This window comes from Penicillium riverlandense (assembly GCF_028828495.1).
Source record: "Penicillium riverlandense strain IBT 135883 chromosome Unknown utg000001l_segment0_segment0, whole genome shotgun sequence".
Classification (NCBI taxonomy): Eukaryota; Fungi; Ascomycota; class Eurotiomycetes; order Eurotiales; family Aspergillaceae; genus Penicillium; species Penicillium riverlandense.
In genome coordinates, this window is record NW_026643194.1 from 2,768,291 (window position 1) to 2,792,294 (window position 24,004).

A 24,004-nucleotide genomic window follows, 5' to 3' on the forward strand; every position below is an offset into this window, starting at 1 on the left:
TTAGGATTTTCCTAAAAATTTGGTTCATTATTATTTAATATCATCACTGAACAAAAAAAAATTTGAACATTTTCCGATGCGGGGAATTGAACCCCGGGCTACCGTGTGAGAGACGGTGATGTTACCACTACACCACATCGGATGGTTATTGTAATTTACGGAGCCAGCTTTAATGTTATACCTACGGAATCATTCGGTCCGCCAACGAAGGGGTACATCCCCCTTGTGCTAACGAAAACATGTAATAATAAAATCCTGAACTCCTTTTTGCCCCATGTTCACTATCATCATTTCAAGATCATTGTGAATGATCGCGCTCCTTGATAGGTCCTCGCGCCGACATGTCCTTCCTTACGGACCTACGTTTTGCTGGCGGTAGCACCGTGTTGCAGAGCTTGATTCCAACGATACTTCTCGCCACGACACAGAAGCAATCGATTATTCGGTATCTCGCAATTCTATGCATGGTGTGGATCGCAAGCCAAAATGTGCGCCAAATGAATCGATTCTGTGGATTGTCCACGTTTATCACGGGACAAACGTTCCTAAATATCCCTCAAGCCGCGAATCTCCTGCTGATCAACCCTCTTGATGCGGATGACCTCGCCCGCGAGGAACCTGGACGTACGAAAACTTTCACTGGGCGTATGTGCTACTCCTTCGAGCTGCTATGCCAAAATCGGGGTGTGGGAACTCCTCGACAGGTGAAGGGCATTCCCTCGTACCCAGCATACTATCGCTATACAAAGAAAGCGGGCATCACTCTCGTTCCCCGATGTGCTTTTTTGCTACGACAGCTGGCTATTCTAACCTGGCAGTACGCTGTATGCGATATCATCCAGTTCGTCGGTCGCCAACGGGCATCAGGACCAACGGCTGTAGTGTTCACAGAACCCGAGTGGAATGTGCCCCTTGGTGAATGGATTGAGCGTTGTATAATGCATTCTATTTCTTGGTTTCTGATTTCCCGGGTATTCATCGATTCTCGTTATCGTTTGGTCTCGATCGTTACCGTCGGACTAGGGATGAATTCTCCCCTAGACTGGCCGCCATTGTTTGGGAGAATAGCCGATGCTTATACGTTACGACAGTTCTGGGGGTAAGATATCCTTCTGCTTTCTTTATCTTTCCTTTGATTCAGAATTCTGGGAATTCGAGTGACCATTCACTGACGGCTTTGGCAGGACTTTTTGGCATCAGCTGCTACGGCAGCCGTTTACAGCAATCAGCAACTGGATCGCCCGCGACATAATGCATCTTCCTAGGCCATCAGTACTGGAACGATACACGAATATTTGCCTTGTGTTCCTTCAATCAGGTCTATTACATGTTTTGCTAGATGCTGTTGTGGGCATGCCTACGCGGTACTCCGGCGCATTGCCCTTTTTCACAAGTTTCACACTGGGGATCATGATCGAAGATGGTATTCAAGAACTTTACAAACGGATGACAGGATCTGAGGGTCATATTGTTCCAAGATGGAAACGAGCTGTTGGCCACCTGTGGGTTATAATATGGCTGGGTGTTACATCAACGTGGTATCTGCGCCCTATTAGCCAAAATACTCCTCCACACGAGCTGAGTATAGTTCCATTTAGCATATCGGATCGCGTTGGACTTACACCGGTTGTTGGATTTACTGCAGTAAGCGGTCTTGCTCTGATCTCCAGATTTGGTATTGAAATCTGACGATCGGAAAAATTGAAACAAACTACCGAATTCTCTATAGTTGCATGTATACATCCTGTCTTACTTGACCACTGCTTGCGGGGACCTACTTTGTGGAGTGTCACGTGCCCGGTAGTTTTGGTTGCCGCGCCTCGGGCAATACAACCTCGTGTTGGACCACAAACTGAGACGATTATTGGGCGCATCGACTGCGGTGCGCCCCCGACTAGACAAAAGCAAAAATGGCTTCCCGTGTCAGCTCGCACCGGTCGGCCTCCCTGCGCCAGTCGCAGTCGCAGCAGGGTGAGGACGAGGACTCGCGCAAGGAGAAACAGACCTTTGCGAGTCGGGTGAAGAACATCTGGAAGAACTCCGGCCTGGACCAGCCAACTATTCTGCTAATGATGAAGTGAGTTGGGGATTATTGGAGTAAACTCTATGCACGATAAACTAACGAATGGGTGCTGCAGGGGCGGCATTCCACCGACGATCGCGGTGTCCATGTAAGTCGGCCCAATGTGTGAGGAATAATGCCCTGAGTCTCTACTGAACATGACGCAGATATCAAGCCACCGATGTGGCGGACCAGTATACGACTTTGGGCTATCTGACGGCCGTGGTCTCGATCCTGGGCTTCGCCATTCAGCCTCGGGCCAAGTTCCTCCAGATGATCATCTTCGATGTTTTGGCCGTCTGCCTGGCGGCGTCATTTGCCCTCTTAACGATGTACTCAAGCGTTCAGGCACGCTACAACACAACCCCTAGTATTTTTACCACCCGCTCGGCGACCAATCCATCCAGTCAGACGTATAATTCGTCGTCCTCTGCCGTCAGCGGAGTCTTTTTGTTCTTTCAGATCTGGTTGGTTCATACTTTCCGCGCCAAGTACCCGCAATTCCAGTTTCCTGTGGTAATTTACTCAATCTTTGCCAATGTCTCGTCGATCTATGCGCCACAGATCGAAAATATGACCTCTGCAATCAGCCTGGTGAAGCGACTTCTGGAGGCATTTCTGACTGGTCTTGGCATCTCAACCGCCGTATCGCTCTTTATTCTTCCCATGACGTCGCGAAAGGCTGTCTTCAATGAGATGAGCGGCTATATAAACGGGTTGCGGTCTGCATTGGGGGCTCATGTCGTCTACTTCGAGACGCTGGAAAGAAGCGACATGTTTGGTCGCACCGATACATTCGATGATACCCGTGAGAAATTCGGGGAGAAGGGAAAGATCTATAGTCCCGAAGCTGAGGCCATCCGCTCTTCGATCCGTCAAATTACAGGTCTCCATGCCAAGCTCCACGGTGATTTGACATTTGCAAAGCGAGAATTCGCGTTGGGGAAACTGGGCCCTACCGATCTCAAAACGGTCTTTCGTCACCTCCGGCAAATTATGATCCCTGTGGTTGGCCTGAGCTTTGTGGTCGATATTTTCCAGCGACTATCAGAGTACAACAGATGGAACGAGCCTCTCGATCCCAACGCCGAAACTCTCCCGGATGAGGTGCGCGAGCGCGTCGTGCGAGAATGGAACGATATCATGCGGGCGGTGCACGATCCATTCGCAGATATGATCCAGACGATCGACGAGGGCTTGCTTCATACTTCGTATGTTTTCAGATTGACGAAGCCGCCCAAGAAGTCCGCTGCTGCTTATCCTACAAGCAATGACAACCCCGCTGAAGAGAACAAGGACGTGGAAGCCCCGGTAGAGAACACTGCTCCTGGAGAAAAAGAATTTACGCCTCATTTTGAGAAGAAACTGGGCGAGTTCCGCTGTGCAAAGCGGATTGCGCTGCAAGCATGGGCTGAAGAAAAGGGAATTACACTGCCGCCGGATTTCTTTGATCACCCACAGTCAATGGAGATCTTGGAGAGCGACTTTCTCGCCGAATCTTCATCCCAAAGGGATCGAAGTCGGCGACAGCTTTATCTAATATTATACGTGTGTACCGCGCTCAACATTTCAAGGGAAAAGACGCTAACATTAAGCCCCAGATGGATCAATTGCTTTATTCGACAGGGCAAACCGTCCTTGACTTCGTCCGATATGCTGATCACGTCGCTGCCAAGGGAAAGCTGTCCAGGACCCGGCTTATCATCCCTGGAGCGCCGCGGCTGTGGAAGTGGGTCAAAAGTATGCTGACGGCGGAGGACACACACCATGAAGACGACACCATGGGCGATATTGACGCGCAGAACAAAATTCTTGAGCTAGGCGAAGCCTATAAACATCGCAAAGACCCTGAACACCTCCCACCCGAAACCTTGTTCCAAAAGATTGGAGACAGGGTTCGTAAAGTTCCGTGGTTTCTGCGGTCAAACGAGTCCTCATACGGCTTCCGAGTCGCCTGTGCCACGATGACCATCGCCGTTATTGCCTTACTGCACGACACGCAGACCTTTTTCATCAAGCAGCGACTGGTGTGGGCCATGATCATGGTCAACCTCAGCATGTCCCCGACATCTGGCCAGAGCATCTTCAGCTTCGTGCTAAGAATTGCTGGCACAACGATCGCGATGGTGGCAAGTCTCTTGGTCTGGTATATCCCTAACGAAAAGACGCCAGGTATAATTATCTTCTTATTCATTTTTGTCTCATGCGGGTTTTATGTTCCCATCAAGATGTTCCGCTTTCGCGTGATTGGAATCATCAGCATCGTGACCACGACAATGATCATCGGCTACGAGCTGCAGGTTCGCAAGGTCGGGGAGAAGATTGCCACCTCCAACGGCCAGCCATATTATCCTATCTATCTCCTCGCGCCTTACCGGTTAGCAGCCACCTCTGGAGGTATTGCCGTTGCGTTCATTTGGACCTTTTTCCCCTATCCAATTTCAGAACACTCGGTGCTTCGCCAAAACCTCGGAGCCTCTCTGTATCTGCTGGCGAACCACTACTCGATCATTCACGAAACGGTGTCTGCACGCATGCGTGGCGATGAGTGGGGCACCACCAGTAAGACGTCTCGCAAGCTCGAGAAAGCCCGCCACAAAGTGTTCTCCAAACAGATGTTGATGCTGAATGGATTACGAACGTACTCCGAGTTTCTGCGATGGGAGGTTCCAATCGGTGGCAAGTTTCCCAAGAAACAGTACGATTCGATTATTGTCTGCGTGGAAAAGTTCGTTTCCCCCCTTTATAGCCTGGCGTTGTTGCGTACTAATTTCGTCTGCTGCAGCATCGTGAGCTACCTGAGTTTACTCGGCTATGCATCCGACACACTGATGAACCTGGGCGACGACGAGGCCACGGACACGGCATGGATGTACCATTTCCGGCAGCTGGTCGGCAGTGCCAAAGTCACCACACACGAGGTCACGTCCCTGTTGTGTCTTCTCTCTGCCAGCATCACGAACAGACAGCCTCTACCGCCGTATCTGAAAGCCCCGCGGCCGTACAGCTTCTCCAAGCGCCTGGAGGCTCTCGACAAGGACATTCTGAGCATCAGGCACATCGCCGAGCCAGGATTCGCAGCGTTTGCGGTTCTGCAGATTTCCACGAGATGTATTGTCGGCGACGTGGAACGTCTGATGAAGTATGGATTACCCTCTATTTGTGTGGAGCACGCGTTGGCTTACATATTCGTCATACAGACTTGTCAAGGGCTTGGTCGGAGAGCTGGACTTCTCCTTCCATGCTCTTAGTACAGCGGATTCGAGAATGACATCTCGGGCGCCGTCGAGGGTGACTTCGCGGGTCAATATCAATGAGATCCCATCTTCGTCTGCTGATCGAGACAAGATGGAATAGGTAGGTCTTTTGGTTTTGTACATATTCTTTTTGGGAGGATTGCATTGGACATGTGCTTGACTAGTGTACATATTGGACAGACAGCTTGGGTAGCACATTGCTTTGCGCAAGTGAGCAGGGCATGTACAAATTGAACAAATGAAACATAGTCTTGTTGAAACCTACGTGCTATCAAAGAGGAACTGAGTGATGAAACTCGACTTACTTTCTTGGTTGGTTGCTACTGTTCCACAAGAATTTGGGGTTATTCGGGTCCTGGGGCCTACAACTCAACTCTTCTAGCACTGCAACCCATTATTCTGAAATGCTCTTAACCTAATTCCCGGCTACTGTTTCATCGAGTCAGCCCATGATTAGAGAAATACGAACAGCAAATTCTTTGCATGTTGAGCGGAATGCCACACGGATCCAGGGAGGGAGACTGGAATGTGATCCAGACATATTCTCTCCAACAACAACGTAACGCTCAATGATCCGTCCACCATAATCCCCAGAATGGAAGCAGCGTGTTTCTCTCATCTGATGTAGGAGAGCGGTTAGCTGTGGAGCTATGTACTCGGGATCTGGATATCCCTTGATCTGTGGAATCCACTGGGTTCATAGTCGTCTAACCAGTCCTCCCATCCCTCCCTTTTTAATGTATGAGCTGTCAAATGTACCGCATTTTTCAAGAAGACTTTGTTATCTGGTGATGTTGTTGCCGTTTCACAAATTATTTTATTCAATTCGACCCTGCTTTGCTCGACACAACCAGCTCCAGATATATATCCGAAGCCCAAAGTCAACAACACACAGCGTGAACCCCTACATCTAGACACAACTTGGAAAGAGTGGGCAGCCAGTACCCCCCTCGTCAAATGGGGCATCGCGTCATCTCCAGAGACTTCATCGACCATGACACCAGAGTCAACTTCGACGCGCGAGCGAGCGTGCACAGCGTCGAAGATGAAGAAACCAAAGTACATCCTGCGATAGGAAGCACCATACAGCTTTTCGAGAGCGAACAAGGACCCGATGATCGAAGATGGCAGCCCGGGATCCGGGACCGGTTGGTGTTCATTTGTATTATTATCCTGGCGATGATGGATGCGTTTGACGCGACGGTTATGATTCCTGTCTTGCCGGTAAGTGATGTGAAAGTATTCTTTATTCTTCACTGCCTAGGAAGAGAGGGCTGATTAGGTTGGTTGCAAACAATAGCATCTGGCAAATGCGTTCCAAGTACCCCTAGTCACAACCCTCTGGGTCAATACAGCCTATCTCGCCCTCAACGCCGCCAGCCAGCTTTTCTTCCCGATGCTGTGCGAGGTATTCAGCCATGGCCCCCTCTGGATCATCGCCGTGGTGTTTGCAACTATTGGCACAGGCATCTGCAGTGGGTCGATGACTCTGCCAGAGCTGATCGTAGGCCGGCTTGTGCAAGGGTTCGGTGCCGGCGGGTCGACGAGCCTGTGTTTCGTGGTGATGGCCGAATCATCGCCCGAGCCCATTCAGGCCCGCTACTCGAGCTACATCCTGCTAACCCGCATGCTGGGCGCCATTCTGGGCCCGATTGTCGGCGGCTTGTTTGTCGATAACGCGCATTGGACCTGGGCGTTTTATTTCAATTTTATTTTCTGTGCGCTGGGCATGCTCGCTATCCCCTTCGCCGTGGATCTGCGTTTCTCGAAGAATATCCCGCTTCGGAAACTGCGCATCCTCGATTGGTCTGGCGCCACTATGGTTCTTATGGGTGCCGGTGGGATTATCCTCGGGCTTAGCTGGGGAGGTGTCTACTTCCGCTGGGTGCAGTGGGAGACCCTCGCACCGATTGCTGTTGGCTTTGCTGGGTTCGTGGCGCTGGCGTTTTATGAGACCTTCTGGGCGTTGCACCCGCTATTCTGCAGACGGGTATTCCGGTCCTGTGCGGTGGTCATGACATATGTAGGATGCTTCCTGCATGGCTTTTTGGTAAGTCTGCCTCGAAATTTGCTTCGAGTCGGTGCCAGTCAAGCTGATGCTCGCCAAGGTCTTCTGCCAGCTGCAATACTTCGCACTTTATTTCATGTCTACAAAGTATCTCACCCCCACCGTCTCTGGCATCACTCTGCTGGCCATCACCGGCCTGGCAATGGCACCCGCCGCGGTAGTGGGCATAATCCTCGCTCACGAGATGCGGTTTCTGCACTGGATCATCTCTAGTGGCTGGATGCTCACCCTGCTTGCAGCGGGCTGCGCGATTCTGCTCAACAGTACCACACCGACGGTAGGCTGGGTGTTTTTATTTTTCTCCGCGGGTCTGGGCCACGGACTCCTTCTCGCGAGCTATAACATTCGCATCTGGAATGCACCCAAGGACGAGGCCGCTTCTTGGCCGACGAAGCCAACGACAATGGCGCTGCTTATAAGGGGTTGGGGTATGGCTACCGCTGTGCCAGTCGGGGGCGTTGTGTTTTTGACTTTCCTTGCCACGGAGCTGGACAATATTGGCTTGCAGCGGGATCTCATTAATACGGCGCATGGATATCTCATCTTGATGAATGATGTGCAGATGGATCCTGGTCAGAGAGAGACTATCAAGGCGGCCACGGCGGTGGCATTCCGCGTTGTTTGGGAACTCCTGGCTGGTGTTGCTGCGCTCGGAGGTATCTCATCTGTTTTTCTGTGGAAGAAGGGTCGATAAAATGATCCATTGCGTAATATCGCCAGCAATAAATGAGAAATGTTGATGTCTTGTTCATTGCTAGATTGTCTAATGAATACATCCCGCCTTAAATCATTCGACTAGGAGAAGCCAAGGACCCTGGGGCCTGTGCCATTGCTAAAGGCCATCAGATGGGCTTCAGTAGTTGCAAGATCGATCTCAGTCGGTGAGAACCGGGACCACCACGTCATCCCGATCTTTTCCATCGGTGAGCAAGAGCCCGAGAAACAAGGACGTCAGGCATCCCGATCAATCGGTGACCGCAATCAGTAGGGCTCGTAAAACCTCGTAAACGGGGCCGGCAGGGCTGGAGGCTGAGTCAGCCCGATTCCTCCCGATGGTCACCTGCCCAGACTAGGTGTATTGTGGTGACAGACTCAACACGAATGAAGAGGAACACGCGCGATGCAGAGATAATGGGAAGGGGTAGAAGTTTGTTTCTTCTTCGATGAGAGTGAATGAGGAAGTCCCTAACCTGGCCAAGTGCCAGATGCGTCGTTGATGGGTGGGCCCGTCGGCGATCGTCAGCGGGCTGGGGGTAAGGGCTAGTATGGATGTACCTGAGCGAAGTATGTATGAACTGGGAGAAACACGGGCATGCCACGGATCAACCGAGTCAGGCACAGGAGGAGTTTTCGGCATGCCAAATATATAAAACCCAGTGACGGGGATTGAGCATCATCTTCTGTCTGTTGTCAACACTCGATAAAATACTACCACTACCACCAGCACAACACCATGAATGCACTGTCAACCACTGCGCCCTTGCGGGCAGCAGCGCCACGCGCCTACCTCCATCTCGCCATGCGCACCTACTCCGGTGTCGCCGTGATGACCTTCAACAGCCCATGCCACCACACAAGCAGACGCTCTGGGCCATTGACCCCTTCCTCCAAACGCCTCATCTCTTCCACCCCACAACATCATATCAAGGATTACTTCCCGCCCCCAGAAACGTCCACGGTCAAGGGAGTAACTAGTTTGTGGACTCATCCAGTGTACGTCTGATTGCATGTTTCTTATCCGCTCAATGATACTAAAGACCGTTTTAGATACACCGAGGCCCAGATGCGGAATATTCAGGTTGCACATCGAGAAGCGTCCAATTGGTCTGACTGGACGGCCCTGGGTGCGGTGCGCTTCTTCCGCTGGGGCATGGACCTGGTGACGGGATACAAGCACCCAGAGCCCGGCCAAGAGACACCGGCCCGGTTCAAGATGACGGAGAAGAAATGGCTGGCGCGCTTCATCTTCTTAGAGAGCGTTGCTGGTGTCCCGGGCATGGTGGGCGGCATGCTGCGACACCTGCGGAGTCTGCGGCGGATGAAGAGAGATAACGGATGGTACGTGCCACACGGGCCTACGACGCAAACACCACCAGACTGACTGGCTCTGTTGCAACAGGATCGAAACATTACTCGAAGAAGCATTCAACGAGCGCATGCACCTCCTCACCTTCCTCAAGCTCGCCGAGCCCGGCTGGTTCATGCGCCTCATGGTGCTCGGCGCACAGGGCGTCTTCTTCAATGGCTTCTTCATCTCCTACCTCATCTCGCCGCGGATCTGCCACCGATTCGTGGGGTATCTGGAAGAGGAGGCCGTGCTCACCTACACACGCGCGATCCAGGAGCTCGAGGATGGCAAGCTGCCGGAATGGAGCGAGCTGGAGGCCCCTGCGATCGCTGTCAAGTACTGGGAGATGCCGGAGCACCAGCGCAAGATGCGTGACCTGCTCATGTACATCCGGGCGGATGAGGCTAAGCACCGCGAGGTCAACCATACGCTTGGTAACCTTGACCAGGCGGTCGACCCGAACCCGTACCAGGCAGAGTATCACGATCCGACCAAGCCGCATCCGACTAAGGGGATTGAGAATCTGAAGTCGACGGGGTGGGAGCGAAAAGAAGTGTTTTGATTATGAAAAGTGATGTTATGAATTAGTCTCCTCTCTTTTGTTGTTGTTTTCATCTTGTTGTTGTACAGTATAGTCCATCAGTCAGGGCTCGAAAGCAAGGGACGCGGGCACGCTAAGCCCAGACAGGCAATTCACCAACAGACAACTCCAGTGCCTCGAGATGTATACCAACCCTGTGTACTTCCCCAGTCCGTACCCTAACCCTGACCGGACACCCAGTGGCCACCATCTGGGGTCTGGAACCCCCCAGCACCACCGCGCACAACACTCTCATCACCCTGACGCGCATTGCCCGCGACCCGCCCCATTAGCCCCGTTCGGCAACCCCCTATTTAGCCCAAAGCAGCGTCTCGCCCGGCGATCTTGCATCAAAACGTTTCTTTCATCCTACTTAATTCCGTTGGCCGTGCGACCGAGGGCTGGACTCGCCTGTGACCACTTGTTCCATATTATCCATTCTTTCCCCAGACATCCCCCCACGTCAACCACGACACACATTCCAACATTCCAGTGTCCGAACCAACACTCGCTGCAGCATGGCCGAGCCCACCGTGCTCGCCGACGCACTCTCCCCTCCAGTCCGGGCCTCGTCGCCTTCGCCTGACATCCCGGCTACGCCCGCCATCTCCTCCTATTCCTCGCCAGACCGCACCTTCTCCTCCGTCTCCTCTCGCTCGACCTCCTCCGCCACCTCCGTCGACGCCAGGTCGTCCGTGTCCACCTCCTCACGCCGCCATGGGTACATCCGCGCTGTGGGCGCCGACTTTGCCGACTCCGCCCGCAATCGAGACAGCGTCATGAGTCTGGGGAGCATCGCCCATCTGCAGTATTATTTTGCTCGTACGGGTTTGCTGGATGGCAAGACTGGGCGCGGCAAGGAGTTCCAGAAGAAAAATAAGAACCGGGAAAACGTACCTCGATTGCTCATCACCCCGAATGAACGGCATATCGATGACGGTCTAACCGCCAGTCCCATGGAAATGGCGGATCCTGCAGAGCAGGACGCGGCGTTCGATGACGAGGACGAGGACGCCGAGGTCATGCTCCCGCCTACCGTAAGCACGTACAGCATCAAAACCCACCACATCCCGCCCCCACCAGACCAGCTGTCCCTCCGCCGGGATCTCTCCGCCGCGCTGGCCAAGGCAGAGCGCAGCATCAAGGCGATTGCAGACGGTCTCGAACTCCCGTTTGAACCCACCCGATCCAGCCTGTCACCGGGTGATATCCCAGACGACGTCCAGACCGAAGCCCCGACTCCATCCACCAAGGAAGAGGCCCTGGGGATGTTCATCCTCGACGACGTGACGATGGCCATCCGGGCGGCCAAGATCTACTACACAGCCCACGAACGGCCGGATCGTCTGGCGTCGATCAAGAGCGAGCGAGAGATCCGCAAAGACCTCTTCCATGTGCTGGACGTGCTCAAGAAATGGGCCTCGCGCTCCTTTGCCAATGGCCTCCGCGACGAGGAGCGCACTACCATTACCGGATGGATCTCCGGTGTCCGGGCGATGCTGACCCGCGAGCAGGCGCTCGAAGACCTCGAGGCCCAGGAGCGTCAAAGCTGGGACTGGGCCAGCGGCGACTGGACCGGACGCGAGCGTGCACGCGAAGAGTCCTTCCTGCGCAGCATCATGCCTGGCGGCGAGTCCCTGCCGAAATGGACACCGGTGGAGGACGATCAGCCTGGCGATGACTCCAAGCCTCTCCCTCCTCCATTCCTAGCCCACATCCGGGACGGCCGGGCTCTCGTACAGACGCACAACCTCTCCGTACAAAAGTCCAAACGCCCATTCGGTGAGATCAAGGCCTTTCACCAGGATATCGCCAAGCCGTACCGGCAGGCCGAGAATCTGCGGTTCTGGGTGAAAGCGGCGGAGCTGCGGTGGGAGCTGCGACTGGAGATGGATGTGATGGGGGTGGTGCAGGGCAGCAGCGCGCAGTCGTGGAAACAGTTCGATGCCGCGCTGCTGTCGTGGTGTCGGACGGTGCGCGAGGAATTGGTGCGCGACTGGCAGGCGGCCAACCCGGGTCGGCCACCCAGCGCGGGCCTGATTTAACACATAACTTTGTGGTTGTTTTGCATTGGTCTTTGTATACCCCCCTTTGTACATACATATTGTCTCCGTTGTTTCTTGTTTTGGTTGTGTTGGGAATCTGCTGCATAGATGTATAGTGATTGTTTACGGATTATTCCCATGGAACGACTACCCTAATTACCACGGAACTAACTATCGTCATAATAATCATCTGTATACTTCACTGACTCCAATAATCAGTAGTATTCCTCCGGATCCCTCACTGCCCCTCGGGGATGATTTCATAGATCGGCGGCCGATCTTACCTGCCTAGCCTGACACGTTGGGCCGTACGGTAACTAAATTAGTAACTCCCTGAACTATGGCTTCTGCAGTCACTGGCCTCCTTGCGCTGCGGGCTTTCATCCATGGCGTTACTGCTATTGTCTTTCATTCTGTCTTGAACGGATTCTTCTCTAATATTTCCCTCTTTTTCGTCCTTTCCTTTTCTCTCTCTATTTCTCTCAACCTTCCATGTAACCAGTCCGACCGTCAGAAGGGGCCACCGTACCGACCCGAAACATTCCTTGTCCATCCCTTCCTGATCCTTTCGTCCCTTCTTTCCCTTTCACCTCCCCCTCCGACATCCATGCACGCCGACGACGGGCCTTCTACTGCGACCGACACGCATCCTTCCCACGCGTTTCTCGCCTCCCCCTCCCCCCGTCGCCCCAAATGACCACAGCCCCCTCCGTCGCCTAAAGTCCAAATCATCTTTGTGGAGTCTGGCAAGCAGCACCACCACCACCTCCCGCGAAGACGACCTCGCCCCCGAAGAAGACAAGTCCCTGCTTCGTCCGTCTATCCTCCGTCGCCTGTCCCCCGCGCTCGCCGCCCGGGTGAAGCTGCTCGACGGCGGCAACAAGGCGTCTGCTTCCCGCAACGCGAGCACGGTCGGCCGCATCCCTGAGGCTCATCTGAAGGAGTTGGACAGTCTCCACCAGGACCTGTCGATCAGGGTCGAGAGGAAAGGCCAAGCCTGGGCTGGCTTGACACTCACATCGACCTCGCCCGAACAGATCCAAAACGCGTCGAAGACTTCTCAACAACGCGACTTCTCTCGCTCCGATCCCGGGCCAGGTCTCGACCATACCGACGTGGCTGTGGACGGCTCTGCATTGTCAGACCCGACGACCGCTCACACGGAGTGTTCCTACCTACCCCCCTCTTCCACCTCCATGTCTGTTGCAGAGCCAGCTCCGGCGCAGCTGCGCGCTGACCCAGACACAGCAGAACCCCAGTCCAGTGGAACCGGCCAAGATAAGACAGACTTCGAGAAATATGTCGAAGACACGGCGCGCAAAGAAGAGGGCGCCGCCCCTATACCCCCGTCGAAAGACTCTCCCCGAACCTATTCGCTCTCCTCCTCCTCACAATTCAACCCGCGAGGCCTACAGCGCACCGAATCCATATACTCCTTTTCCCGCGCCTCGTTCAGCAATCAGCTCTCTCAACTGACGTCCATCCCCCTCCCGCAACCATCTTCGCTCGAGGCAAACATCGCCAGTATTTCCACGGCTTTGGCTGCCGTGCGGGCCCTAAATGGAGCCGCGGAGCAGATCACGATCTGGGTTAAGAAGGCATCTGATGTGCTCAATGGCTTGGACGCTGAGGACGATGTGGAGTGGGCAGCTGCTGGTGGCCGAGAGGGACTGGAAAGTGTCGACAAAGCCGTCACTCGATTCGAGTCCCTGGTCAACGTCTACGTGGCGGCGATTGAAAATGTGCAACTCCGAGAAGATATTGCCACCGTCGATACAGAAAATCTGCAGGCTATTGTTGGCCAGATGGAAAGCATCCTACAAAACTGGTCCCAAATTAAAGTCAAGCTCCAGGGTGTCAAGGATCAGGTGGAATTGGCAATGGAGTGGGAGGAACTATGGTCGAACGTGTTGGGCGATGTGGGCATGGAAATCGAGAACCTCAGCGGGCTGATCTTCGAGATGGAGGAGAAGCGACACGAGACGTTGAACGATCCAGCTGACTCGAACGGAGGCCTTGACATCAACGAGCTCGAAACCATTGTCGAAGAGTCCCCGGTCAAGGGGCGCTCACCTTTGAACAACCGGCTGAGTATCGGTCCCATGCTGGCCGGAGCATCCGGCACACCCGTCATCAAAACTCCGCAGGATGACTCCAGCCACTCCAACCTCATGGCCATCTTTGCACGCATGCAGCCTCTTCGAGCGTCGTTGGACTTCTTGCCTATGCGACTGTCCATGTTTCAGTCCCGTGCCGATTCGATCTTCCCAAGCGCGTGTGAGGAGCTGGAGGACCGACGAAGCCACTTAGAGAAGAGCTATAAAGTGCTTGAGGCGGATGCAGAGTCTCTGCGGAAAGAACTGGGTGAGGACAAGTGGATCTTGGTATTTCGCAATGCCGGCAGCCAGGCACAGAAGATGTTTGAATCGGTCGAGCGCAGCATTGGCAAATTGCAAGAAGGCATAGAGACCGGTCTCCAACTGCATAGTCCATCAACATTGACCAAGCGCATGGAGAACTACGAGGCGAAGAAACAGCACTACGTACCAGCCATCGAACGGGTGGTTGGGATCATTCAAAAGGGTGTGAAAGACCGCCTGACCGTCAATGGCGAGATCTTGCGTCTACTCTCGGATATGACATCGCGGACAGATGCGCTGAAGGCGAGTATCCGGGTGATGGATACCTCCCTGGAGGACGTGCAGATCGTCAAGGGCCAGCAGCTGCGTGACTCCATCTCCAGCATTATCACAATGGATAGCCCGCTCATGGGCAGCGCCATCGAGACCCCTGGAAGCTCGCCTGCATCGTCAGTGATACTCGCCGGCAACGGACACAAGGGTGTCTCCACACCACATGGTAGCTCAAGCCGCCGCGAGAGCTCAGTGGGTAGCTCGACTGGGCGTCTGTCCCTCTCATCAAAGATCCGACGCTACTCGGGACTGCCCCAGGCGACATCTTCCACATTGAGTAGCCGCAAGTCATCCATCCCTCAACGGAGCGGAGCCGGATCCCCAACTCTATCGAATGCAAGAGGGTCATACACCCCGACACCCGCCTCCCGCAAATCGTCTCGTCCGTCGGCCCAGTCGCCGCTGAACAACCGGCCGCGTTGGAACAATAGCACGAACACGAATGACCTGAACAAGGATTACAATTTCAAGCCGCTCAGCGCAACCACTCCATCCGCCTACCGCAAGTCCTCTGCCCCAGCGCACTCTCGCCCATCATCCACCATCCCACTCCCCAACCCTTTCCGCCGCGATATCTCCGCCTCACCTGCACCCGGACACAGCCGCTCAATCAGCCGCGTGTCGACCCGTCAGGGCTCCCGCAGCCCTGCTCCTATGCGCGACATCTCTCCCCGTGCTCCTGCCGGCAATTCCTCCATCCTTGACCCTCCACCATACAGCCGACTCCGCCGGCCCTCGGGCCTATCCAACACCCCCTCGCAGCCGCCAAAGTTTCGGCGGGATGGGCTCATCCTTCAGCCGCAGTGTCTCGCAAAACCAAGACCCAAGCGAAACACCCAGCAAATCTAACCGGCCCGGGACGTCCCTCGGTCACTCGGCCAACCGACGAACCAGTCTCCTACCTCTGCCGAAAACCCGGCAACAAGAGAAGGAGAAGGAGCGGGCTGCTGCGAAGTCGAAGCTGGACTCACGACCACCATTCAGGGTGTAACATCTTTTACTTGCCTTCTTACTTTTTCAATCTTGTCTTATCTTATTCTTTTGATTGACTCTCATTATCAATATTTTCGTCCGATTTCGTTACTAAACGACACCAAGGGATGGATCTTGATCAAGGATGCTTGGATGGGTTGACGGTTGGTTGGGTTTTGCAAGATTCCCCCATTTGTACATATGATATGGTCTGTCTGGTCTTTTAGCGTCATTATCAGTTTTATCCTCCCGTTTATTTCTTCTATTGATGTAAATATTCTATTTCCATGTAGGATTTAGATCTACAAACTACGCTGATGATAGAAACTAGACTTGGATATTCAATTCTTCTATAATAGGTTTTCCGCCAGCTCATGCATTCCTATGTACATACAAACCTGTCTATACCATGGTCAATTCAATTCCAATCGGGAAACTACACCCCTAACTCCCTTCCAAAAATCAGCGCATCCACCAACTCCTCACTATTCGCCAACCGCGCCGCCCTGGGCACACGCCCGATCACGCTGAAGCCCAGCTTCTCCCAGATTCGAATCGAGGCCGGGTTGTTCGCGAATACGAGGTTGAAGACGGAGTATTTGTATCCCTGGGGGTTTCTGTTAGATGTATTCGAATTGGTAGATAGGCAGATGGGTAGGTGGATAGATAGATGGATAGGTGGGTAGAGGCATAGACGTTAAGTGGTGTGTGAAGAGGGCGAAGAAGTGGTGACAGGACGAGACGAACCAGTTTCGGCGCATACTCCAAATACGCCTCCCCCATTGCCTGCCCGACGCCTTTCCCACGTGCGGCGGCTGTGGTTATGAAGCCTGCGTTGCAGATGTGGGAGCAGCGGCCTAGTGTCGTAAAGTAAGTATATACATGCCATATCATATAGGAGAGAAGAGAAGACAGTAACTGACCTGGATAATTCGGCTTGACATAGAAAGTCCCCAAACAAACACTCTCCCAGTCCCTTCCTTCTCTCAACCCATTACTCTCATTATCATCATCCAACACTGCAACAACGGCAAACGTCCCAAACCAATACTCTGCAAACTGCTCCAGCTCCATAGTCTGCTCCATCGGATACGTGTTGCCGCGCACGATCTCGGCATTGAACTCCGCGTACAGGAAGCGGATGAGATCGCGGGGAACGCTGGAGGGGCCATTGGCGAGTGGGTAGAGGGTTACCTTTGTGGAAGGGTGTTTGGGGAGCATTATGTGCCGTGGGAGGAGTGTGTTTGCGGCGTTGGTGTGCGATGGAGGTGGGGCATTGCGCGTGGAGGGGTCTTCGAGGAGCGCGGGCATTTTGGGGTGGAGGGGGGATGTATTTGGAGGTGGGATATATGGTGACAGTGGTAAAAGACCTGGGTGGGTGTTGCTGGGATTGAGTGAGGGATTGAGGAGGGAGGAAAAGTGGGAAGAGTTCAATTGATAGTTCTGCGCGGGATGATATAGTTGGTTGCTCACGAACGTTAAATGCCGGCAGTTGGAGGCGGATGAGTAAGCCTGTCATCGGCAGGGCGTGATAACCATATATACATGCGGTTCAATTGCTTGGGATTAATAGAACCAGTCCTGGCTTGTGGACTATGTGCTGTCTCTGTACTGTGTCCAAGAGAACACTCCGATATCGCTGACTTGGGTTGCAGGAGTACAGCAGCTCGAGCTGGACTCAACCTACACTACTCGAGCGATCACAACTCTAAATAACTCAAAACGAAGGTCAAGTCAGGTTTGCGAGATTATAGTCAGGCCACTAGTTCTCAAATAAAACTACATGGCCTGGACCTGAGTCAATAAAAATGTCTCGAGAGCCCGCAGACATGTCTAGCGACGTATATATACAGTAATGGTACAGACATAAGAGATGCCTGCATCTCTCACAGAAAGAAAATACCTCGTCCTAGTCCCTTGTCCTCTTGAAGGACCAATTCACGGAAACGAGTCATAGATCGTTGTCGACCCGACAGTTCACAGATCTTGTATCTGGTATTCCTTCCCCTCTAGATGAGGGCTTGCATCCACCTCGACTGGCTAAGAGCGAACATAAGCCCTCCATTTGCCAAACCGCAGCTCATTTATTCTCTCCGTCTTTATTCCGAATCGCCTCCATGAGTTCGTATAGCTGTCCCAGCTGCTGGTCTGCGCGTCGCCCGCTCCGTCAGCTACCCGGTCATAGGAGTTCAGGAAACCGAAACCCTACCACTCATTTTATCCAGCTTAGATTTATCCAGTTTCTCCCCGGCCCAGTTATCCCCTTCCAGCTTCTGCGCGTAGAGCTGCCACTCGGTCAAGAACCCGATCTGTCGCCATCCGTCAGTCAGTCACAGGCTTTTCCTTCCGCCATTGTCCGTCCCCAGTTCTCTTGATCCCACAGAAAAAAGGGAAGCACATACAATATGCAACGGATTCTCCACATTCCGATGCGCGCGAAACTCGGCTTTCACGTATGAGTCGCCCAGCACGCGCATTTCCGGATCGAGTTTGCGGTGCACGCGGAGGACGCGCCGGTATAGCTGGAGCGGCGGGAGGAGGGCAAGGGCGTCGCTGAGGCTGGCCTTGGAGCCGATTGAGGCCGGCGCGGCCATCAGTAGGCGGTGGGCGAGACGCATTCTTGTGGTGGAGAAGGTGTTTGGGAAGTGTGAAGTTGTTAATGACATAATTGGATTTACCTCGGGAAGAAGGCGGAGAGAGGCGCCCTGTTTTTTTTTTTTTTTTTTTTTTTTTTGTTAAAGGGAAAATTCCCGGCTTTGAGACGATACTAAGGAACGAAATATTACCGCTGGAAATGATTATATATGGGCTATTGCTATAGAGAGTTGCATTGGATTGCACCAAGTTGCGAAACATCTCCGACATATATACTGACTCCGGGTGCACATCCCTCAACACCAACTTGCATTGACAACCACAATCAAAGATGCTGCCCACCCCCGACACATCACATGTCTCATTCGACACCATCTACGAGCCATCGGAAGACTCCTATCTCTTCCTAGACACACTTTCCTCTGCCTCGGAATCAAAATGGCTCCATGAACGATTCCAACATGACCCATCATCCACTGCCACCAACACCGCGCCTTTAGTCGTCGAGGTGGGCACAGGCTCCGGCGTCGTACTAGGCTTCGTCGCCGCACATGCGCACGAGATTTTTGGCCGGCGCGACATGCTCACTCTGGGGACAGACGTCAACCGGAATGCATGCCTCGCCACGCGCGAGACGGTAGTGACCGCCGTGCAAGGGGCGCAGCGCCAGCAATCATCCACGGGGCAATCCGAATCCGAGCCCGGCACCTCCAAATCACGGACTATGCACATTTCATCGCTGACGGCTGACTTGTGCAGCCCGCTCCGGCCGGGCTGCGTGGATGTCCTGCTCTTCAACCCTCCCTATGTCCCAACAGACGATCTCCCACGCTTGCCATCTGCAGAGGAGAACCAGCCTGCGGCGACGGAGTCCACGTCCCGCTCTGCGAAGTTCGAGAGTGACTCGTTCTTCCTCTCGCTGACTTATGCGGGTGGTGTTGATGGGATGGAAACTACGAATCGCTTGCTGGATGCTATTCCTGGGGTGCTGGAGCCCAGCCGCGGCGTTGCATATGTATTGCTCTGCAAGCAGAACCGGCCTGACGAGGTCATGGATCGCATTCACGGCTGGGGAGGTGGATGGCGGGCGGAAATCGCGGGATCGAGTGGGATGCAGGCTGGTTGGGAGAAGTTGGTTATTGTTCGGATCTGGAAGGAGTAATTTACTCTCCATGGTGCTAGGTGGGAATTGTATATATGAGCATTGACATGATGTTATGACACTATGGCTGAGATATGTAGCTTCATTTGCACCTTTTCTCTTTTAATATCTCCTCAAAAGTGCTGACCAGGTTGCTAGTTGGGCTCTGCTGTCCTTCGCGATACACCGAAGGCTGATCACTGGAGGCCAAGCAAGTCTCTCGAGAACACAGGTAGATGCCATCTCGGCTGAAGTTGAGAAGATATCGCTAACGATATCTTTGGATCTGAGAATCCAGCCATTGTAATCTCTTAGGCCCCACTGTTTTTAACGATTCTAATCCTTTCGCCCAAGTCAAATCAGCAAGGAAACGATTTGCTCTTTTGCTCTTCCCCCATCATCAAAGTAGGAAGAAGCCCCAACAGAAGAATAATATCCCATGATCATGCAAGATAGATTGGAAGACAACTAACCCCAGAAAAGGATTTGACAATAGAAAACAAAAACGCCGCATTGCAACCCAGAATCTAGAAACCGCGGCCCCGACCACGGCCACGACCGCGTCCTCGTGGACCGCCGCGCCCACCACCGCGACCACCGCGGCCACGGTCTACCTCCTTGCGTGCCTTGTTCTTTGGCTTGGGCGCGTCATCCACAAGCAAGGTGTCCAGCGGCAAGCTGTCGGGCAGGATGTAGTAGCGGATTGTTGAGCCGCGGATGTTGATGGTATCGAGCGAGACGGGATCACGGCCCTTCGGGGTCATTTTGACGGTGCGCAAGGCAGTGTTCATTTGCGGGGAGACGGAGGTGATGGTGCCGTGGAGGATAGTGCCTATTTTCAGAAATCCGGAGTCAGAGAGACAGATCATGGCTTGATTCGGGGCGGGATGGGGGAATACCATTCTTCAGCTCAATCGTCACCGTCTCATTGGCGCACTTCATCAAAAACCTGGTTGTAACATTAGTCTCTGGCAGGAACAGAATGTGTAGTGAGATGCGCGCATCGAAGCTAGTGCCCGTCGCGCAAGCTCGACAGGGAAATCACGTACCGGACGAGCTTCATCTTGGATATTTTTTTTTGGAATGTCGCAGCCCCAAAATACTTTCTGACGATGAAAAAGAGAATTGAGTTGTCAGCAAGAAGCTAACAGGCTGGGCGGGGTGGAGAAGTTCGAGTGCAATGAAAGTGTGTGGTTTTGATGATGCTGGACCGCAGAGAATCCGCCAGATCACATGACCACAAAATTCCGTCACGTGACTTGAGCTCATATGGACTTTAGCCACAAGCAGGAGTACGCAGAATACTGACAATATTTAAGCAATTGAGGCTGTAATAGCTATCGCAGGTAACTCCATATCGACCATTACGCTGATACCGTCGCCTATGTTTGTTTACCAACTCGGACATTCAAAGTCCGATAGTACTTTTCTCAACTCTCGAGAGAATTACTTCGATATATGTGGAGCAAAATTATACAAAGACAAGTCACGACCTTCGTATCGCCCGTGACTTGAGGCCGGTCCTTTAGATAAGGACCAATTGAGCAATTATTGGCCGTGGGGATAGGCTAGGAAGGTAGAATGGGGATAGAAGTAGAAGAGTATGTAGATAGTACACGGAACGTCAGTCCCCGCCACAGACCGGGGAGTGGTTAGTAGGCCGACTGGCGGACCAATAATAATGGGCAGTCGTATGAGTCGTATAGCCCCGCAGGAAACCCAACCGACAAGAAGTATTATTGTTAATTGATCTCTGCCGATAACGATTGTACAAACACGTTCATGGGGTTCCTATAATAATTAAAGATAGACGGGTAAAAGCCGCAGTGTTATCCAGTAGTAGAGCCAACAGACTGCTACAGTAAATAGCTAGCGCTTATCGCGGCCCCGAATTTAAGAAGACACTAAGTTGGAGTCACAGAGTTATAATTCGGAGATCGGCTAAGCAACATTAATGAACATGAGACCTCCAATAATGAGCATCTTCAACCTTGAACGCCTTTCTTTCAATTTGCTTGATTTACCTTCTCAGTAGGCAATTGATTGTGGAAGATGGGCAAAACTAGAAAGGGTTAGACTTGACTGTGCTCGAGACGACAGATGGAACATTCTATAGTAGACTACTAGAATGACGGCGATAAGGTGACATAATGAACCTAGACCACTAGTTAGCCCTTGCCGGATCAGACACCGTTTAGAATCATGACACTAATTATTAGCGCCTGCAATGCAGGGGTGAGTCCCTAGAATTAGCAACTTGAGTCCGGTAGTGATGGAACAGCAGGGTTGTTGGGTGGCGTTCAGCCACCAACACCTGGTTTATGTACATTGCAACATTGTAAACAACTGTTGCCCTGAAAGGGTCGCCCCAAAGTGTACCGGTGATGATGGGCACTTTCAGAATGTTTGCCAATTAGCTTCGACCTGACTGGACGCCGCATGGCTGAATCCTTTGAAGGGCAACAAAAACCATGCCAAGAAGGAGCTCTGATGGATCCTGAAAGGATTCCGTGATCTTCACACGGGGCAGCCGTGACTGGTGTGATGCATAAACCGGACGGTTCTAATAAACCTTCCCAAAGGTTGCCCAACAGACCGTACAGAATACGCTAACGCTGATGTCATCAGGAGTAATAGAGCCCCGGATCGAGTCTCAGGCTCAACAACCTCATCGGGCGCTGCCAGGGCGCTTCAAGGGCGCCTTAGGCAAAAAGAGGTCCAATAGCCCCTTCCTTTGGGTATATATGTCAGATTTCTAGAATCTTGACATCGGACAAACCGGCTTCGTTACCCGCAACCCCCAGGGCCGTCTGTTACATCGGGCCTAGAACAATAGATACGGATCGGCATGTTTTTCATTGGGATGGCACTCCTATCAATCACGCGGTTGGTGGCATCGTAGACGGAGTAGCAATGATCTGCTCTTGAGTAATGGCGGGCCCCAATAACATTCGTTCTCCATTTCATGCCATCCTAGCGGTGTGGTATGCAATAGACGCCGCTCGGGGATCTGTTACTGTTGATGATATCTTCATCTGAACGCCTTGCCATGCGAGATTGCGACCGAGGCTAGGAGGGGCAGAGTGGCAAGGTCCAAGATGCCACCGACCCCTCGACCCTAAATACAGTACCCGCTTCCCCTATTCGGGTTACTTGAAACAGTATCTCCTCGATGGACTTTGGTGGGCGAGCCAGTGTGCATACATATTATTCCGGTGAATCCGGGCCGCGGCTAAAAAGCCCCTCTACTGGTTTATCCACTCTTCGAGTCAGGGCACCGTTGCGAAAAAACAAGCCGACTCAACTCTCTGTGGACAGTTCAGAGTAGTAACACGTGGGCGCCGCCCAGAAGGTTCAAGGCTGTCGCAAGGCTGTTCGACCTTTTTTTTTTTTTTTTTTTTTTGCTGCGAGTGAAATGCAGAATAATGACCAACCCGATTCCGAAAAATTGATCTCCGACATAGGATTGAGACAAAGGCGGGGAGGGGGGTAATCTCGGACAAGCCCGCGATTGGCCCCCAAAACCAGAGGGACGAAGTGACAGTTGTCCGAAGCGGACTTGGGTGCAATGGGGAATGGATCTCCAGTATCTCCAGTGCAATTCTCGCTCTCGCACAATGCACGCGTGAACCCGTGCTGTTGAGAGAGGAGGCGGTCGATCCAACCAGCGCCGTTCCTGGAAAACGATCAGAATCCTTCAAGCATGGCACACCAGGGATGGTGCCGGAGAAAAGCGGTAGTTGGGTGCCAAGAGACTTACAACGAATGACAAATTGCTGACCCCAAAACAGCGTAATCATCCTTTGCTCTTCAACCTCAAACTAAGTAGGGATTAGCGACATACACATGGCTCGCTCCATTCCTTCTTTGCCACTTTACTAGTGCCAAGCTCAGTTAACTGAGAAGCATTTCACTACACTAAATGCCATTGTATGCATCCCGTTGCTCAGACGCTATTCTCGGTACCAAACTGCCGGGACCCGGCCCTTAACTCTCCGTGAGCTTGAATTCTTGGTCCAAAAAGGAAGCCATGACGCGACCACCTGGGCACCGGCCCCAGCACTCTGGGAGTGGTGGCTAGACTACTCGCACAATTGTTCTCCTGCTGACAGTCCACCTTGGGTCCATGGTTGCTGGCACCATAGCCTGGATTTGGCAGGAGAGGAGAGCTATCCGAGTTGACTACAGACTTAAAGATGCCCACTAGATGCCACAGGGCTTAGGAGCCCCGTCTTAACCTGCGCATTAACTAAACGATGAACCACACAGATAGATCGGCACCGAAACTATTGTGGGTACAATAGTTATCTCCGCGTGGCGGTTTGGGAAATATTTATGGTCCAAATTCATTCCCGACGCAGCCAACAACGGCCCGGTATTCGTGGGGGCCAAACGACCAAGACAGGGCAAATGGGCCGGAAACCATTACCGGACCGCAGTATTCCCAAAGCAAATAATCGCCAGCTAATTCTGGGCCATTGAGCCAGCCACTTTACTCATACCAGGCCGCCAGGCGTCATATG

At 52.9% G+C, this 24,004-nt stretch overlaps 10 protein-coding genes across 10 annotated transcripts; 7 read left to right on the plus strand and 3 right to left on the minus strand.

Annotated features, from left to right (window-relative positions):
• Positions 1–341: 341 nt before the first annotated feature.
• Positions 342–1,689, plus strand: N7474_001129 (wax synthase family protein; the record flags this gene model as incomplete). The annotated part of the gene is made up of 2 exons (XM_057192544.1): positions 342–1,099; positions 1,185–1,689. The coding sequence occupies 2 exons, from the start codon at positions 342–344 to the stop codon at positions 1,687–1,689; spliced, it is 1,263 nt and encodes a 420-aa protein (XP_057057497.1).
• A 221-nt stretch (positions 1,690–1,910) lies between these two features.
• Positions 1,911–5,419, plus strand: N7474_001130 (uncharacterized protein; the record flags this gene model as incomplete). Its single annotated transcript, XM_057192545.1, has 6 exons — positions 1,911–2,077; positions 2,139–2,171; positions 2,230–3,610; positions 3,664–4,790; positions 4,848–5,204; positions 5,263–5,419. 6 exons carry the CDS (start codon positions 1,911–1,913, stop codon positions 5,417–5,419), a joined length of 3,222 nt encoding a protein of 1,073 aa, XP_057057498.1.
• An 857-nt stretch (positions 5,420–6,276) lies between these two features.
• On the plus strand, positions 6,277–8,081 carry N7474_001131 (uncharacterized protein; the record flags this gene model as incomplete). The annotated part of the gene is made up of 3 exons (XM_057192546.1): positions 6,277–6,543; positions 6,620–7,369; positions 7,428–8,081. The coding sequence occupies 3 exons, from the start codon at positions 6,277–6,279 to the stop codon at positions 8,079–8,081; spliced, it is 1,671 nt and encodes a 556-aa protein (XP_057057499.1).
• Positions 8,082–8,840: 759 nt separating this feature from the next.
• N7474_001132 (alternative oxidase) lies at positions 8,841–10,017 on the plus strand (the record flags this gene model as incomplete). The annotated part of the gene is made up of 3 exons (XM_057192547.1): positions 8,841–9,100; positions 9,155–9,445; positions 9,507–10,017. 3 exons carry the CDS (start codon positions 8,841–8,843, stop codon positions 10,015–10,017), a joined length of 1,062 nt encoding a protein of 353 aa, XP_057057500.1.
• Positions 10,018–10,553: 536 nt separating this feature from the next.
• On the plus strand, positions 10,554–12,080 carry N7474_001133 (uncharacterized protein; the record flags this gene model as incomplete). The annotated part of the gene is made up of 1 exon (XM_057192548.1): positions 10,554–12,080. One exon carries the CDS (start codon positions 10,554–10,556, stop codon positions 12,078–12,080), a length of 1,527 nt encoding a protein of 508 aa, XP_057057501.1.
• Positions 12,081–12,687: 607 nt separating this feature from the next.
• On the plus strand, positions 12,688–15,622 carry N7474_001134 (KAR9 family protein; the record flags this gene model as incomplete). Its single annotated transcript, XM_057192549.1, has 2 exons — positions 12,688–12,740; positions 12,784–15,622. 2 exons carry the CDS (start codon positions 12,688–12,690, stop codon positions 15,620–15,622), a joined length of 2,892 nt encoding a protein of 963 aa, XP_057057502.1.
• Positions 15,623–16,181: 559 nt separating this feature from the next.
• On the minus strand, positions 16,182–17,056 carry N7474_001135 (GNAT family N-acetyltransferase; the record flags this gene model as incomplete). Its single annotated transcript, XM_057192550.1, has 3 exons — positions 16,182–16,352; positions 16,493–16,602; positions 16,669–17,056. The coding sequence occupies 3 exons, from the start codon at positions 17,054–17,056 to the stop codon at positions 16,182–16,184; spliced, it is 669 nt and encodes a 222-aa protein (XP_057057503.1).
• Positions 17,057–17,934: 878 nt separating this feature from the next.
• N7474_001136 (succinate dehydrogenase assembly factor 3) lies at positions 17,935–18,363 on the minus strand (the record flags this gene model as incomplete). The annotated part of the gene is made up of 2 exons (XM_057192551.1): positions 17,935–18,054; positions 18,148–18,363. The coding sequence occupies 2 exons, from the start codon at positions 18,361–18,363 to the stop codon at positions 17,935–17,937; spliced, it is 336 nt and encodes a 111-aa protein (XP_057057504.1).
• A 308-nt stretch (positions 18,364–18,671) lies between these two features.
• N7474_001137 (S-adenosylmethionine-dependent methyltransferase) lies at positions 18,672–19,502 on the plus strand (the record flags this gene model as incomplete). Its single annotated transcript, XM_057192552.1, has 1 exon — positions 18,672–19,502. The coding sequence occupies one exon, from the start codon at positions 18,672–18,674 to the stop codon at positions 19,500–19,502; it is 831 nt and encodes a 276-aa protein (XP_057057505.1).
• Positions 19,503–20,008: 506 nt separating this feature from the next.
• On the minus strand, positions 20,009–20,350 carry N7474_001138 (mRNA splicing protein SMD1; the record flags this gene model as incomplete). Its single annotated transcript, XM_057192553.1, has 1 exon — positions 20,009–20,350. One exon carries the CDS (start codon positions 20,348–20,350, stop codon positions 20,009–20,011), a length of 342 nt encoding a protein of 113 aa, XP_057057506.1.
• Positions 20,351–24,004: the final 3,654 nt, after the last annotated feature.